Source organism: Lineus longissimus, chromosome 12 (genome assembly GCF_910592395.1).
Source record: "Lineus longissimus chromosome 12, tnLinLong1.2, whole genome shotgun sequence".
In the NCBI taxonomy this organism is placed as follows: domain Eukaryota; kingdom Metazoa; phylum Nemertea; class Pilidiophora; order Heteronemertea; family Lineidae; genus Lineus; species Lineus longissimus.
The window spans coordinates 1,967,811-1,985,604 of NC_088319.1; the positions used below are offsets into that span (position 1 = coordinate 1,967,811).

At 40.0% G+C, this 17,794-nt stretch overlaps 1 protein-coding gene and 2 long non-coding RNA genes across 3 annotated transcripts; all 3 read left to right on the forward strand.

Moving 5' to 3' along the window:
* The first annotated feature begins 889 nt into the window (after positions 1 to 889).
* Positions 890 to 2,761, forward strand: LOC135496615 (uncharacterized). Its single transcript, XR_010448697.1, has 6 exons — positions 890 to 1,027; positions 1,201 to 1,362; positions 1,610 to 1,738; positions 1,986 to 2,114; positions 2,361 to 2,489; positions 2,736 to 2,761. It is a non-coding gene; the product is annotated as an uncharacterized LOC135496615 (long non-coding RNA).
* Positions 2,762 to 2,777: 16 nt separating this feature from the next.
* On the forward strand, positions 2,778 to 17,505 carry LOC135496617 (uncharacterized). The gene is made up of 3 exons (XR_010448699.1): positions 2,778 to 2,864; positions 3,090 to 3,240; positions 17,236 to 17,505. It is a non-coding gene; the product is annotated as an uncharacterized LOC135496617 (long non-coding RNA).
* Positions 3,417 to 17,112, forward strand: LOC135497164 (ankyrin repeat domain-containing protein 17-like). The gene is made up of 4 exons (XM_064786910.1): positions 3,417 to 3,523; positions 12,662 to 14,133; positions 15,025 to 15,731; positions 17,056 to 17,112. Exons 1-4 carry the CDS (start codon positions 3,417 to 3,419, stop codon positions 17,110 to 17,112), a joined length of 2,343 nt encoding a protein of 780 aa, XP_064642980.1.
* Positions 17,506 to 17,794: the final 289 nt, after the last annotated feature.

Genomic DNA, 17,794 nt, shown 5'->3' on the forward strand with positions numbered 1-17,794 from the left:
GATGCCAGACTGACTAACTGTGCCTGACTGACTACCTAAACCTGGCTTACTCACTATAAAGCCTGACTGACTAACTGTTGCTGCTTGCCAACTGTGCATAACTTACTAACAGTGCTGGAGTGACTAACTGTGCCTGAGAGAATAACTGGGCCTGACTTACCTATACTGAGCTGGTGTGTGTGCATCACTGACTAACTGTAAATGGTAGGTCTCCTTGGTCGCAATGCTGCACCAAACCTGCAACACAAAACAAACCATGAACAGATGAAATGACCATGGGCCATTGTGCTCACCAGATTAAACTTTTGTAAAGCTTAAACAGATTGTTCTCTGATACATTGTTGATGATTTGTGCCCTGGTCTGGCTAAGGATCAACATGTTGCATTTGGGGAAAGGGAGAAAAAGGGGAAAGTGGAAAAGTTTTTTTTTGAAAAATGACTAGATGACTTTCCTGAGCAATGTCACTATTTCTATAGGTGTTAAGAGACCACTTAAACCATGTAGAACAGCAAATAAGCTTCTCCTTCAAATGACTTCTTCCTTGATTTCTTTGGACAATCTTTTCTCCACTTTAAGGGGGATACAGGCCAGGACTTTTCAAGAAAATTCAATGCCTTCTAGAGAGGAAAACAACTTCCCGAGAAGATCGTGTGACCAGAGGTTCAGTGAAAGCAGAACGCTTGTGAGAGTAAGTTTCCTTATAAACCAGAGCTAACAAGTCAAAAACTTTCATACACCTGGATAGATAAATCTTCACAGTTATGCCTAATTAGGGCTGATGACATATCAAGCATATCCAAACATGAACTTGGTTGAATCTGATAAAATATCGATCTTTTTAATGGCTTGGCTATATAGGGCATGTGTCATGTTGTCCGGGGCACTTTGGGAGAGGCAGCTACTGGAAGATCTCGACGATATTCCCAATTACAATCAGTAGGTCTATTACAGCGAACAACTTGAAAATTAAAGAATATTCGGAACTTTCCTTGCCAACAGCTACTTTTTGGAGTCACCTAGTCTAAAGTAAGTAGATAATTTGGAAATTTTGGAACTATTTATAGTGGCCATCTTGAAATTCAAAGACTTTTAGGTTGTCAGGAATGGGTCATGTCCTTGACGGCTATAATCTTAAACTAAAGAGGTTTTCATCATGGTTTACATTGTGTATGTTTACGAAATTTTTCTTTATTTTTCAGCAAGTTTGAGTTCAGTCGAGCTCAACCCGCCAGATCATCGACATTTAGGCTAACACTCCTTGAGAGGACCCTCACGCACACTCACTCATAAAGACCTCATGGCTCTGAATCAACAGGCACTGCAGGACTGAAAATCTGCTCAACACCATAAGAAAGGAGGAGGTAAGCACATGACCCGGGGCCTTGTACTAGTGTACCACCGCTAGGGGTTCCAGCAGTCACAGGGACCAGTCATCACTTTAAGCTGCATCCAAAATTTGCCGCTCTTGTGTTGCTGAGCCAAGGTATTCTATCATTCTCCATTCGCCAAAAAGCAATGCTGTGAAAATATTTAAGTTCTACAGTTGTGTGAGGTTCCATTGTTATTTATCACGCAACTCAATACACAATTTTTTTCTCAACCCGCCAGATCATCCACACTTAGGCTAACACTCCTTGAGAGGACCCTCACGCACACTTACTCATGAAGACATCGTGGCTCTGAATCAACAGGCACTGCAGGACTGAAAATCTGCTCAACACCATAAGAAGAGAGGAGGTAAGCACATGACCCGGGGCCTTGCACTAGTGTACCACCACTAGGGATTCCAGCAGTCACAGGGACCAGTCATCACTTTAAGCTGCATCCAAAATTTGCCACTCTTGTGTTGCTGAGCCTAGGTATTCTATCATGCTCCATTCGCCAAAAAGCAATGCTGTGGAAATATTTAAGTTCTACAGTTGTGTGAGGTTCCATTATTATTCATCACGCAACTCAATACACAATTTTTTTCTCAACCCGCCAGATCATCCACACTCAGGCTAACACTCCTTGAGAGGACCCTCACGCACACTTACTCATTAAGACCTCGTGGCTCTGAATCAACAGGCACTGCAGGACTGAAAATCTGGTCAACACCATAAGAAGAGAGGAGGTAAGCACATGACCCGGGGCCTTGCACTAGTGTACCACCACTAGGGATTCCAGCAGTCACAGGGACCAGTCATCACTTTAAGCTGCATCCAAAATTTGCCACTCTTGTGTTGCTGAGCCTAGGTATTCTATCATGCTCCATTCGCCAAAAATTAATGCTGTGAAAATATTTAAGTTCTACAGTTGTGTGAGGTTTCATTATTATTCATCACGCAACTCAATACACAATTTTTTCTCAATCTGCCAGATCATCCACACTTAGGCTAACATTCCTTGAGAGGACCCTAACGCACACTTACTCATAAAGACCTCATGGCTCTGAATCAACAGGCACTGCAGGACTGAAAATCTGCTCAACACCACAAGAAGAGAGGAGGTAAGCACATGACCCGGGGCCTTGCACTAGTGTACCATCACTAGGGAATCCAGCAGTCACAGGGACCCGTCAGCACTTTAAGCTGCATCCAAAACTTGCCACTCTTGTGTTGCTGAGCCTAGGTATTCTATCATGCTCCATTCGCCAAAAATTAACGCTGTGAAAATATTTAAGTTCTACAGTTGTCTGAGGTTCCATCATTATTCATCACGCAACTCAATACACAATTTTTTCTCAATCTGCCAGATCATCGACACTTAGACTAACACTCCTTGAGAGGACCCTAACGCACATTTACTCATTAAGACATCGTGGCTCTGAATCAACAGGCACTGCAGGACTGAAAATCTGCTCAACACCACAAGAAGAGAGGAGGTAAGCACATGACCGGGGCCTTTCTCTAGTGTACCATCACTAGGGATTCCAGCAGTCACAAGGACCAGTCAGCAGTTTGAGCTGTATCCCCTACTTGCAACTCTGCAGCCTAGTTATTTCTATCATGCTTCATTCGCCAAAAATTAATGCTGTGAAATATTTAAGTTCTACAGTTTTCTGAGGTTCCATGCTACTCAATAAATAATTTTTTTCTTCATTTTTCAGTAAGTTTGAGCTGAGTCGAGCTCAACCCTGCCAGGTCATCTATGCAGTTCCCATGAGGACCCTCGCACGTACTCACTCGTAATGACCTCATGGATTGTACTTCAACAGGCATTGGACTGAAAAAACTGCTCAACACCAAGACATGAGAATAGTGAGTTTTTGATAGAGAGTTTTATATATTGCTTGTCACTGTACTGTTTACTGTATGAAACTGCTCTAAAATCGCACACATTGTCATCTAGCCTGTCCAGAGACCTTTCTGGAGAACCAAGGGCAGCCACAATCTAGCGCACACAAGGACTTTTCAGGTCAGTTGAGAGTTACAAAATGGCTCCGGCCAGGTATCGAAGACGGGACCGCCGCCTGATCACAAGGTTGATGCTCAACTGTTGTGACCACGATGCTAAGCACATGACCCCGGCCCTTGCACTAGGGTTTGTAGCCCCCCCCCCAAAATTCCATCAGCCAGGGTGTCGTGCAACTCTCGCTACACACCACCACTCACGCCTAATAAAACGTTTTAATCACTTTTCTCAAGGAAAAACAAATATCCCTTTTTTCAAGGACAAGTTGCACAAATAACCAACCTAACGAGCCAAATAGTTTCTCAAAATCAATATCACTGATTTCTTACCATTTCTAAAGGATCGATTGGAAAAATTCCCAACCAATCGAGTTAAATGCTTCCTCAAAATAAAAATTGTACTGATAAACTAGGGATATTTTTCCACTTCTAAAGGACGAGTTGCAGAAATTACCAATCAACCAAGCCAAATAGGTCTCAAAATCAAGTTAACTGCTTTGTCATAGTCAAAGTTTACAAATATCTCACAGATTTTTTGCCATTTCTAAAGGATCAGTTGCAAAAATTCCCAACCAATTCAGTTAGATACTCTTCCAAAATCAATATCAACTAATATCTCTTGGATATTTCTTAATTTCTATGGGCTGAGTTGCAAAAATTCCCCACCGATCAAGTTAAATGCCTTCTCAAAATAAAAATTGTACTACATACTGGGGATATTTTGCCATTTCTAAAGGACCAGTTGCAAAAATTACCAATAAACCAAGCCAAATAGTTTCTCAAAATAAATGATTACAGACATCTCACAGATTTGTTTTCCATTTCTAAACGACTAATTGGAAAAATTCCCCACCAATCGAGTTGAATGCTTTCTCAAAATAAATAATGAACTAATAAAATAGGGATATTTTTCCATTTCGAAAGAACCAGTTTAAAAAATTACCCATCAACCAATGAGCCCAATAGTTCTTAAAATCAAGTTATAAAGTGCTTTGTCAAAATCAAAATTCACTGATATCTCACAGATTACTTTCCATTTTTAAAGGACCAGTTGAGTAAATACTTTACCAGGTATATTTTTCATTTTGTATAATAAAATATACCAGATCACAAATCGCAATATGTATATTTGTAAATCTACCATCTAAAATTTGTCATGCTCAGACAGAGACAAGACCACAATTGATTTTTTAAGCCTTTCAGCAGTTAAATTGTCAATGTTTGACCGCGACGCATCAAATACTGCGTATATGGTTGTGAATTTGAAATTTTGATATGATATTCAGGACAGTGGGGCAAGTAAATGGTGAAAAATAAACTGGTAGTTGACCACGGAAATTTTTTGATAATCGACAAATTAGACAGACATTGATATGTCCACTCTTTTCAGCCAACTGGCAGAAAAATCTCAAAACACGCCCCCTATTACCAAATTAGCAAAATTCGAAATTAATTTTTTCATCAAATAATTTCTTTATATCTGTAGACTTGCCACAACAAATATTTTTTCAATGCCTCTCCAAATATGTACTTGAGAGTTAAAAACATGCACTCGTCTAATTAATAGGCCTCGACCCTCCAACCTATGAATATTCATTAGTGGTCTTGTCTCGACATCAAATATGGCTACCAGGCAGCCATCTTGAAAAGTAAACAATGTCCTTCTACTCTGAAACTAATGATCTGATTGGAACCAAATTTCATGTAATTTTATATGTATGTACTCTCTACAGCATCCCTGAATTTCAGTCAATATGATAACCAATATGGCCGCCAGGAGGCCATCTTCAAAATTAAACAAAGTCCTATTTCTCTAAAACTCATATTCGGATTGCAACCAAATTTCAGGTGAATGTGTATCTTAGTTCTCTTTACAATATCCTCAATTTTCAGTTAAATCTGAAGACAAATATGGCCTCCAGGCTGCCATCTTGAAAATTCAACCAAGTCCTATTACTCTTTAACTGTTGAACAGATGTCAACTAATTTCCATGTGACATGTTCATGTACACTCTACAATAACCCTGAATCTCATGAACAATATGTGCATATGGCCGTTAGGTGGCAATCTTGAAAATTCGATAAATTTTTTAAATTCTCCATAAAAGCTGCACTACCACACCACTTCCTCTATGATTGCAAAATTGACTTTAATGACCAAAACTGTTTCCCCATATCCACTGCAGAATACACCCACTAACATTACCTGAGGTGAGCACATGGTCCCTGGACAATTTCATTTTGTAAATTGATTATGGCCTGTCTTTGGGATATAGATAAGTGGTCTGGGTTTTTCCGAGTTAAATGCCTCAAGCATTAGGTCAAGAAATTATCCCACTGAACCTTTGGCAATATTTGGCAGTTAACCCCCCATTACCGAGTAATTCTGTCCCACTTCAAGTGTTTCTATACTTCTTTGAGTAATTTTTCCCCACTTCAAGTGTTTCAGACTAGACTTGAATATATGAAAATAACCTTTTGTCACAATAATTTTTTATCAGTTTTTCGAAACATGATCTGACTGGTCTGCATTGATCTGAAGGGTAAGACATGGTGATGTGATCAAACCAGGAATTTTGAAGTTTGTTATTTCAAATCTTGATTTTGAATCTCGAACTACAAATCTGGAGTATGCTTTCTGGGCTTTAGTATAAACGACACCTTATTGAACCTGCTGGGGTACCTAAGTCTGGAAATATGTCACTGGCCTTTGCACGATCAGAAATGCAGATATAAGATAAAACAAATTGAAAACAAAAAATTGGTCCAATTTTTTATCGATATTATATGAATTCATGCGATAGCAGAAGTAGGTTGTTTTTTTCGTGTCACCTGGTACCAACTTGATCAAGTTTCAAGTTGTTGTTTTGGGTCAAAATATCTTAAAGGGCGTGTTTAGGCAAAGCTGTAAGTAGCCCAGGTACTGTACAGACAACGTTTAGTGGTAACGTTAAAGGGGGACGATAGGCAGGAGCAGAGGGGCTAATTTGGTCATTTTCAGGTGACTATTAAATATACACAGTATTGGTCCTGGGTCATGTCAGATTCAGCACTAAATGTATTCCTCGTACAAGCGCGAATCATTTCTGTGAGATATGAGAGACCTCTATTGGCGACTTAATGTAACTTTATCTTGCCTACCTAGCTGCTGCCTATATTGTCCCTTTAAAGCCAAATCTAATATGGGTACAAGTGAATTTAGCCCAATGATTTTCTCTTGAAACTGCTGTCCTTAAGTTGATTTTCCCATGTTGATGTAAAAGTTTGGGAATTTCTTTTGCTTCAAAAGTGCAATCATATTATGAAATTATTAATGGTGGGGAAGAACACTGAGGAGTGTGCAGTGTCTTTGTTTCTTATGTCGCATTTCAACAATTTCATTGATTAATTTGTGAAAATCAAACCCGGTTAAGATAATTGATTTCGCCAGCAAATGAATATGGTTCATAATGTCAGTTATAACCTGTGCACAGTAGAAAACTGCCAATACAACCCACAGATATATTGAGAGTTTTGAACAGTAACCTTGAATAAATGACCCTCTTTTTCTTTTCACAGTTTTAAGCCCCCCCCCCCCCCCCAAAACACTGATCAAAATGTCAGTTCATCTTAATCCCATACTGCAAGGGTTCTAAGAATTGAAATATTTTTGTATGTACTACTAGCAAGGATACGTCACATATTGTACAGGTTTTCGATTTGACCTACTTTTAAGGTCGCAGAGATCAAAGTTCGCTTAATCACCGTTTGGTTGCATGTTTCATTTCTATTTGAGCTAGTAGGTTTTAAACATGTGTGGATATGTATCTAGTGACCCAAAAATTTGTCATGCTCGGACATCAAATATGGCCACCAGGCAGCCATCTTGAAAATTTAACAATGTCGTTTACTCTGAAACAAATGATCGGATTGGAACTAAATGTCATGTAATTTTATATGTATGTACTCTCTACAGCATCTTTGAATTTCAGTCAATATAATAACCAATATGGCCGCAAGGAGGCCATCTTGAAAATTAAACAAAGTCCTATTTCTCTGAAACCCACTTTCGGATTGCAACCAAATTTCAGGTGATTGTGTATCTTGTCTTTACAATATCCTCAATTTTCAGTTAAATCTGATGACAAATATGGCCTCCAGGCCGCAATCTTGAAAATTCAACCAAGTCCTATTACTCTTTAACTGTTGAACAGATGTCAACTAATTTCCATGTGACATGTTCATGTACACTCTACAATAACCCTGAATCTCATGAACAATAATAAGTATATGGCCTCCAGGCTGCCATCTTGAAAATTCAACCAAGTCCTATTACTCTTTAACTGTTCAACAGATGTCAACTAATTTCCATGTGACATGTTCATGTACACTCTACAATAACCCTGAATCTCATGAACAATATGTGAATATGGCCTCCAGGCTGCCATCTTGAAAATTCAACCAAGTCCTATTACTCTTCAACTGTTCAACAGATGTCAGTTAATTTCCATGTGACATGTTCATGGACACTCTACAATAACCCTGAATCTCATGAACAATATGTGAATATGGCCTCCAGGCTGCCATCTTGAAAATTCAACCAAGTCCTATTACTCTTCAACTGTTCAACAGATGTCAGTTAATTTCCATGTGACATGTTCATGTACACTCTACAATAACCCTGAATCTCATGAACATTATGTGGATATGGCCGTTAGGTGGCAATCCTGAAAATTCGATAAAATCTTTAAATTCTCCATAAAAGCTGCACTACCACACCACTTCCTCTATGATTGCAAAATTGACTGTAATGACCAAAACTGTTTCCCCATATCCACTGCAGAATACACCCACTAACATTACCTGAGGTGAGCACATGGTCCCTGGACAATTTCATTTTGTAAATTGATTATGGCCTGTCTTTGGGATATAGATAACTGGTCTGGGTTTTTCCAATTTCAATTTCAATTTCAATTTCAACAACTTTATTGAGAACCAACATAAAATTATATACATAGTAAAACAACAGTGATGAAAATACAAATAAAACATATGGTCGAAATAACAGTAAAACTAGGTGCCCAAAAGGGAGCGCCAAAGGGTCAATTAAGACCCATTCACGGGACCCCTAAAAGAGTATAATAATTTTAATAAAACATGTAAAAGCATTCTTTTAATAGCGGCAAAAAGGACACCTGCAACGCCCAACCCATGAGCACGCGTTGTCCGGGTCAAAACGCTCCATCAGCTGGCTTTCATAAAAGTCCCTGACGGATCGCTTACAGGCGTTAGGACTCGCCGCACAACGCACACTCATAGGCAGGGCATTCCACGTGCCCTCCACACGATTAAAAAACGACCGGCAATATGTCTCCGTTCTACATCTAGCACCAGGTATAAGAAGTGGGTCACCCCTCCTTTCTCTAAAAGATATATATTTTGAAGTGTCCAAATCGATTTTACCGATAAAGCAATTGTGCACAAAATTGAGGTCAGCCGTCTCCCGCCTGTAAGACAAAGGTAACATAGACATAACAGAGAGCCTCTCTTTGTAACTTAGTTCTCCACCTAACATATGCCTTGTGGCTCTGCGTTGAACCCTTTCTAGCTTGACCAAGTTTTCCCTCGTGATATGATCCCAAGAAACGGAATTATATTCCAATTTTGACCTGACAAGGGATTCAAATAACGCACGCATTAATTTCGGGCTCCTTTTCCTATCAAACACACGCTTAATCGTTGCCCAAGTCTGATTTTTTAAGTCTGGGTTTTTCCGAGTTAAATGCCTCAAGCATTAGGTCAAGAAATTATCCCACTGAACCTTTGGCAATATTTGGCAGTTAACCCCCCATTACCGAGTAATTTTGTCCCACTTCAAGTGTTTCTATACTTCTTTGTTCAATTGTTCCCTTTATATTCTTGACCCTCTTCAGCAGAAAAAGAAACAATTTCAATTTGTTCTAAACACCTCTGCTCTTTTATTTAGCGCTTTTAGTAGAACAATTGATTTTTTTCTGGGAATTTAGAATTTCATTTTGACAAGCAGTAGTTACTTATTCATTCAGCTACTAATTTTATTCCTCGAGGTCAGTTTGAGGAGGAAGTCATTACTTTCTTCACCTTGTTCATGCCATTCTCAGCTTAACTGTGTTTTACAACTTGCTATCATTTATAATTTGCATTAATGTATACAACCCCATGACCCAATTTGATTTGAGCAATCATAAGAACTATTTCAGTAAAAGCAAATAATGACAGTATTTTACAGATTAAATCATCTTATCACAAGTGTACGTATTTGAAATATCACAATGCATATGACGGCAGTATTTGAATACTTCGTATTTGTTCATATTGAGTACTAGCATAGTACCCGTTCTGTGGACGGGGTATTGAGGGGATTTGTTTCCTGTAATGCATGCCAATTTTGGAAGTCCCCAATACCACTGACGAAATTCAATGTATTGATGTATACATCTTGGCTCGGATTTCCTGGTCAAATTCGTCTTCCAAGCAATTCCAAGTTTACATATAATTAAAACAACATTCCACATATAACCATAGATGACTTCCTACTACGAAAAACAACCTCTTCCCTCCCAATTTCGAGAACACTCCGGACAAACCTCACCACTTTCTCCTTTTATTGTATAGATTTCATGAAGCTATAAACAAATCATAGCAAACGACTTAATCATGTTTATCTCATGTGGTGCGTTAAGGGAATCAAACACGACGCTTGCAAATACCCATCCAACAGCAACGTGTCTGCATTCTTCATACAACTGAGCAGTTGTCCATATTTCCGCGCATAAATTTGGACAAGAACGTTGCCAAATGGTCAAATATCAGAATTTTCATCATTATTTAGTCACCACTTTTATTAGATGGTAGAATATTAACATCTATAAGTAAGTAAGTACTGAGTAAGTAAGTGAAATCAAATTTGAAAGGTGCTGTTTCCACTAAGAATGTAAAAGTTCAAGAGGGCCCCCCCCCTTCCCCACCACCTGATAGTCAATTATTTATTATCTCCGGATCATGCCCAAACCTGGCCACAGATGTCAAGTATCTCATTAACACAATCTGCAGAGACAACTGATTTGGCAATAACCACAGACAGTGCCTTTGTCCTTAAAGGTCATCTCTTTGACATTGAAGGCACAAAGTGCAACTATGATGACTTTGTTATTTTTCTCAGCATTCATATTTGTCACTGTCACGTTTTCACAGGTTGATGCATAACCTTGTTGACAGTGAGCACTTATTTTACCCTTGAAGTATTGTGGTAAGATCACAGCAAAAACCACTTCACAAAGCAAATAAAAGACAGACAACCCAATTATGTATCACACCCATCAAGATATGTGCCAATGTGGACCGAAACTCCCCCATATATGATGGAGCTCAAATGGATAGTCAAAGGTTATTACATGTTTTTGTCTGTATCCTTCGTGAGGCTTAATATTCCCTAAATTTGCAATCGCAGTCTGGTGACCATATTGGGTTGAGGTTGGTCAGTTGACAGCATTGCCTTGCAAGAGAGCCCTTAAAGAGATCCAGTCGTGACTTAAGTCTGTATTAAAACTAGCTGAACATAGTAAAAATAACTAAATTAGTGATTACCTCTTATGCACTTCATTGACTGGAGTCAGTAATGTTATGCAACGTTATACAACGTTACCCTGATGTCCAGCTCACATAAACAACTAGCAGAGGGGAACTTGAAACTGCTGATATTTATGAACGGAAGCTTATTCCAGCCTTAGGTTTTAACTGGGCCGTTCAAAACTCCTCATTTTTATAAGCGTTGCGCTACAGGGTTCCTTTAATGCAGCAGACCAGACTGTCTAATATCGCAGTTAGAACTTGTGGCAATTTTTACACAATCTCAAGTCTGTCATGTCTGTGACACCATGTGACAGAGGTTCAATGGTCTGACATGATCACAGGGATAAACACACTCTGCCAAAACCATGACACATATGTGTCTATCCAGATTGGTTAAGTGACCCCCCCCCCCCCCCCCCCGACTTGAATATATAAAAATCCTTTTGTCACAATAACTTTTTATCACTAATATCAGTTTTTGAAAACATGACCTGACTGGTCCGCTTTGATCTGAAGGGTGAGACATGATGATGTGATCAAACTAGGAATTTATAATTTGGTATTTCAAATCTTGATTTTCGAATATTGAATTACAATTCTGGAGTTAGCTTTCTGGGCTTTTGTATAAACGACACCTTATTGAACCTGCTGGGGTGCCTTAGTGATGAAATATGTTAATGGCCTTTGAACGATCAGAAATGCTGGTATTAATAAGATAAAACAAACTGAAAACAAAAAATACTGATATCAGCTCCATTTGGCCGCAATTTGTCCAATGTTTTGTCGATATTATAGGAGTTTATGGATACAGAAGTAGGTTATTTTTTTTCGTTTCACCTGGTACCAACTTGATCAAGTTTCAAGTTGTTTTGGGTCAAAATATCTTAAAGGGGAGTGTTTAGGCAAAGCTGTAAGTAGCCCAGGGATTACTGTAAGCATTGGTTCTGTACAGACAACGTTTAGTGATAATGTTAAAGGGGGACTATAGGCAGGAGCAGAGGGGCTAATTTGGTCATCTTCAGGTGACTATTAAATATACACAGTAATGGTCCTGGGTCATGTCAGATTCAGCACTAAATATATTCCTTGTACAAGCGCGAATCATTTCTGTGAGATGTGAGAGACCTCTATCTTGCCTACCTAGCTGCTGCCTATATTGTCCCTTTAAAACCAAATCTAATATGGGTACGAGTGAATTTAGCCAAATGATTTTCTCTTGAAACTGCTATCCTTAAGTAGATTTTCCCATGTTGATGTAAAAGTTTGGGAATTCCTTTTGCTTCAAAAGTGAAATTATTAAAAATTATGAAATTATTAATGGTGGGGAAGAACACTGAGGAGTGTGCAGTGTCTTTGTTTCTTATGTCGCATTTCAACAATTTCATTGATTTATTTTGTTCAGAGAAACTTTCTGCACTTGAATTAAGATCAAACCGGTTAAGATAATTGATTTCGCCAGCAAATGAATATAGTTCATAATGTCGGTTATAATTTGTGCACAGGAGAAAACTGCCAATACAACCTACAGATATATTGAGAGTTTTGAACCGAAACCTTGAATAAATGACCCTCTTATTCTTTTCATAGTTTTACCCCCCCCCCCCCCCCGTGGTCATTTATTGCCAAATCTTTCATCAATCTTCGGCTGGGAACTTTGCAGTATATCATCATCTTGCAGGTTAAAACGGCATGCGAATGAAAAGAAAAGCCCAGGAGACAGTGAAGCTGGTTCCAGAAAGCGCAAACTCGAGAATAGAAACGACAAGCTTGCTTCGAACATGGAAGAAAATCAACGAGGACAGAGTGGACTTGGAGCAGACAAGCAGGAGGGTCATGACGCCAAAGTCGATGGAACTGGAACAGGACAGGGTCACAGGAAACATAAAGCTGTGGTAACTGGAGATGGAGTTAAAATTGATTTGGAGACTGTTAATAGAGCCTTTCTTGAATTAGCAGAGAAAGGTCGTCCAGATACTGTCAAGATATTGATAGATGCTGGGGCTGATGTTAATGCCAAGGACATTAACAATGATATACTCTTGCTTGCATCAGCATCTGGAGGTCATTCTGATACTGTAAAGATATTGATAGATGCTGGGGCTGATGTTGATGCCAAGGACATTAACAATGTCACACCCTTGCTTGCATCAGCATCGGGAGGTCATTCTGATACTGTCAAGATATTGATAGATGCTGGGGCAGATGTTAATGCCAAGACCACTAACAATGACACACCCTTGCATTATTCAGCATCGGTAGGTCATTCTGATACTGTCAAGATATTGATAGATGCTGGGGCTGATGTTAATGCCAAGAACACTTACAATGACACACCCTTGCTTGTATCAGCACGGGGAGGTCATTCTGATACTGTCAAGATATTGATAGATGCTGGGGCTGATGTTGATGCAAAGGGCACTAACAATGTCACACCCTTGCTTGCATCAGCATTGGGAGGTCATTCTGATACTGTCAAGATATTGATAGATGCTGGGGCTGATGTTGATGCAAAGGGCACTAACAATGTCACACCCTTGCTTGCATCAGCATTGGGAGGTCATTCTGATACTGGCAAGATATTGATAGATGCTGGGGCTGATGTTGATGCCAAGAACACTGACAATGACACACCCTTGCTTGTATCAGCACGGGGAGGTCATTCTGATACTGTCAAGATATTGATAGATGCTGGGGCTGATGTTGATGCCAAGAACACTGACAATGTCACACCCTTGCTTGCATCAGCACAGGGAGGTCATTCTGATACTGTCAAGATATTGATAGATGCTAGGGCTGATGTTAATGCCAAGAAACCTTACAGAGACACACCCTTGCATAAATCAGCACGGGAAGGTCATTCTGATACTGTCAAGATATTGATAGATGCTGGGGCTGATGTTGATGCAAAGGGCACTAACAATGACACACCCTTGCTTGCATCAGCATTGGGAGGTCATTCTGATAATGTCAAGATATTGATAGATGCTGGGGCTGATGTTAATGCAAAGAACACTGACAATGACACACCCTTGCTTGCATCAGCACGGGGAGGTCATTCTGATACTGTCAAGATATTGATAGATGCTGGGACTGATGTTAATGCAAAGAACACTGACAATGACACACCCTTGCTTGCATCAGCACGGGGAGGTCATTCTGATACTGTCAAGATATTGATAGATGCTGGGGCTGATATTAATGCCAAGAGCACTAACAATGACACACCCTTGCTTGTATCAGCATGGAGAGGTCATTCTGATACTGTCAAGATATTGATAGATGCTGGGGCTGATATTAATGCCAAGAGCACTAACAATGACACACCCTTGCTTGTATCAGCATGGAGAGGTCATTCTGATACTGTCAAGATATTGATAGATGCTGGGGCTGATGTTGATGCCAAGAACACTTACAATGTCACACCCTTGCTTGTATTAGCATTGGGAGGTCATTCTGATACTGTCAAGATATTGATAGATGCTGGGGCTGATGTTAATGCCAAGGACACTGACAATGACACACCCTTGCATAAATCAGCACGGGAAGGTCATTCTGATACTGTCAAGATATTGATAGATGCTGGGGCTCATGTTAATGCCAAGAGCACTAACAATGTCACACCCTTGCATAAATCAGCACGGGAAGGTCATTCTGATACTGTCAAGATATTGATAGATGCTGGGGCTGATGTTGATGCCAAGGACACTAACAATGTCACACCCTTGCATAAATCAGCACGGGAAGGTCATTCTGATACTGTCAAGATATTGATAGATGCTGGGGCTCATGTTAATGCCAAGAGCACTAACAATGTCACACCCTTGCATAAATCAGCACGGGAAGGTCATTCTGATACTGTCAAGATATTGATAGATGCTGGGGCTGATGTTGATGCCAAGACCACTAACAGTGACACACCCTTGCTTGTATTAGCACGGGAAGGTCATTCTGATACTGTCAAGATATTGATAGATGCTGGGGCTGATGTTGATGCCAAGAACACTTACAATGTCACACCCTTGCTTGTATTAGCATTGGGAGGTCATTCTGATACTGTCAAGATATTGATAGATGCTGGGGCTGATGTTGATGCAAAGGGCACTAACAATGTCACACCCTTGCTTGCATCAGCATTGTTAGGTCATTCTGATACTGGCAAGATATTGATAGATGCTGGGGCTGATGTTGATGCAAAGGGCACTAACAATGTCACTGCCTTGCTTGCATCAGCATTGGGAGGTCATTCTGATACTGTCAAGATATTGATAGATGCTGGGGCTGATGTTAATGCCAAGGGCACTTATAATGTCACACCCTTGTTTGCATCAGCACGGAGAGGTCATTCTGATACTGTCAAGATATTGATAGATGCTGGGGCTGATGTTGATGCCAAGGACACTGACAATGACACACCCTTGCTTGCATCAGCATCGGGAGGTTATTCTGATACTGCCAAGATATTGATAGATGCTGGGGCTGATGTTGATGCCAAGGACACTAACAATGTCACACCCTTGCTTGCATCAGCATGGGGAGGTCATTCTGATACTGTCAAGATATTGATAGATGCTGGGGCTGATGTTAATGCCAAGGACTCTTACAATGACACACCCTTGCTTGCATCAGCATGGGGAGGTCATTCTGATACTGTCAAGATATTGATAGATGCTGGGGCTGATGTTAATGACAAGGACTCTGACAAAGACACACCCTTGCTTGCATCAGCATGGGGAGGTCATTCTGATACTGTCAAGATATTGATAGATGCTGGGGCTGATGTTGATGCAAAGGGCACTAACAATGACACACCCTTGCTTGCATCAGCATCGGAAGGTCATTCTGATACTGTCAAGATATTGATAGATGCTGGGGCTGATGTTGATGCAAAGGGCACTAACAATGTCACACCCTTGTTTGCATCAGCACGGGGAGGTCATTCTGATACTGTCAAGATATTGATAGATGCTGGGGCTGATGTTAATGCCAAGGGCACTTATAATGTCACACCCTTGCTTGCATCAGCATCGGGAGGTCATTCTGATACTGTCAAGATATTGATAGATGCTGGGGCTGATGTTAATGCCAAGAACACTGACAATGTCACACCCTTGCTTGCATCAGCACGGGAAGGTCATTCTGATACTTTCAAGATATTGATAGATTCTGGGGCTGATGTTAATGCCAATTTAGCCCATTGATTTCCTCTCGAAACTGCTATCCTTAAAGGCCACGACTCCTGCTTTTATGATTGCATGACATGTACAGATCCTCAAAGAGTAGACTTAAAGCTCCGCATTAAATCAAGTTTGATCAAAATTGAAGCACCCAGTCCAGAGATAAAGCAAAACTGTTTTGTTTACATGTTATGTAACAGCCTTGGTTAGGTATCTAAGTGAAGTCAGGCGGCAAGTTTACTGACATAGATCAGACTGATGTTTGATTTCTTACTATAATGGTATAAATTTGTCTGTATTGCCTTACCTTATTATAGGGTATATCGAATGTCAATGAAAAACAGACTTCATATATCAATTTTAAGAGCATTCATTGATATTTGTCCTCCCAAGTAGGGCAATAGCCTGATCTACATCACAACTTTTGCTGAACCCGCCGCCTGGCTCTAACAAGCCAGTTGCTGGCCTGATTAGGTAATCAAGTTGTCAAACACATAAATGGCTATATCTTCAAAATGGATGGAGCCAATTGCATTGGGTTTTCTGTATTGTATAAAGTGTTAGGTACACTTTTGAAATCGTCTTCAGCAGAAAATGGCAAAATACCTGGAGTTATGGCCTTTAAGTAGATTTTCCCACGTTGATGTAAAGGTTTGGGAATTCCTTTTGCTTCAAAAGTGAAATTATTAAAAATTATGAAGTTATTAATGGTGGGGAAGAACACTGTCACTGAGGAGTGTGCAGTGTCTTTGTTTCTTATGTCGCATTTCAACAATTTCATTGATTTATTTTGTTCAGAGAAACTTTCTGCACTTGAATTAAGATCAAACCGGTTAAGATAATTGATTTCGCCAGCAAATGAATATAGTTCATAATGTCGGTTATAATTTGTGCACAGGAGGAAACTGACAATACAACCTACAGATATATTGAGAGTTTTGAACCGAAACCTTGAATAAATGACCCTCTTATTCTTTTCATAGTTTTACCCCCCCCCCCCGTGGTCATTTATTGCCAAATCTTTCATCAATCTTCGCCTGGGAACTTTGCAGTACATGTGTATATCATCATCTTGCAGGTTAAAACGGCATGCAGATGAAAAGAAAAGCCCAGGAGACAGTGAAGCTGGTTCCAGAAAGCGCAAACTCGAGAATAGAAACGACAAGCTTGCTTCGAACATGGAAGAAAATCAACGAGGACAGAGTGGACTTGGAGCAGACAAGCAGGAGGGTCATGACGCCAAAGTCGATGGAACTGGAACAGGACAGGGTCACAGGAAACATAAAGCTGTGGTAACTGGAGATGGAGTTAAAATTGATTTGGAGACTGTTAATAGAGACTTTCTTGAATTAGCAGAGAAAGGTCGTCCAGATACTGTCAAGATATTGATAGATGCTGGGGCTGATGTTAATGCCAAGGACACTGACAATGTCACACCCTTGCTTGTATTAGCATGGGGAGGTCATTCTGATACTGTCAAGATATTGATAGATGCTGGGGCTGATGTTAATGCCAAGAACACTGACAATGTCACACCCTTGCTTGCATCAGCATGGGGAGGTCATTCTGATACTGTCAAGATATTGATAGATGCTGGGGCTGATGTTAATGCAAAGGGCACTATGAATGACACACCC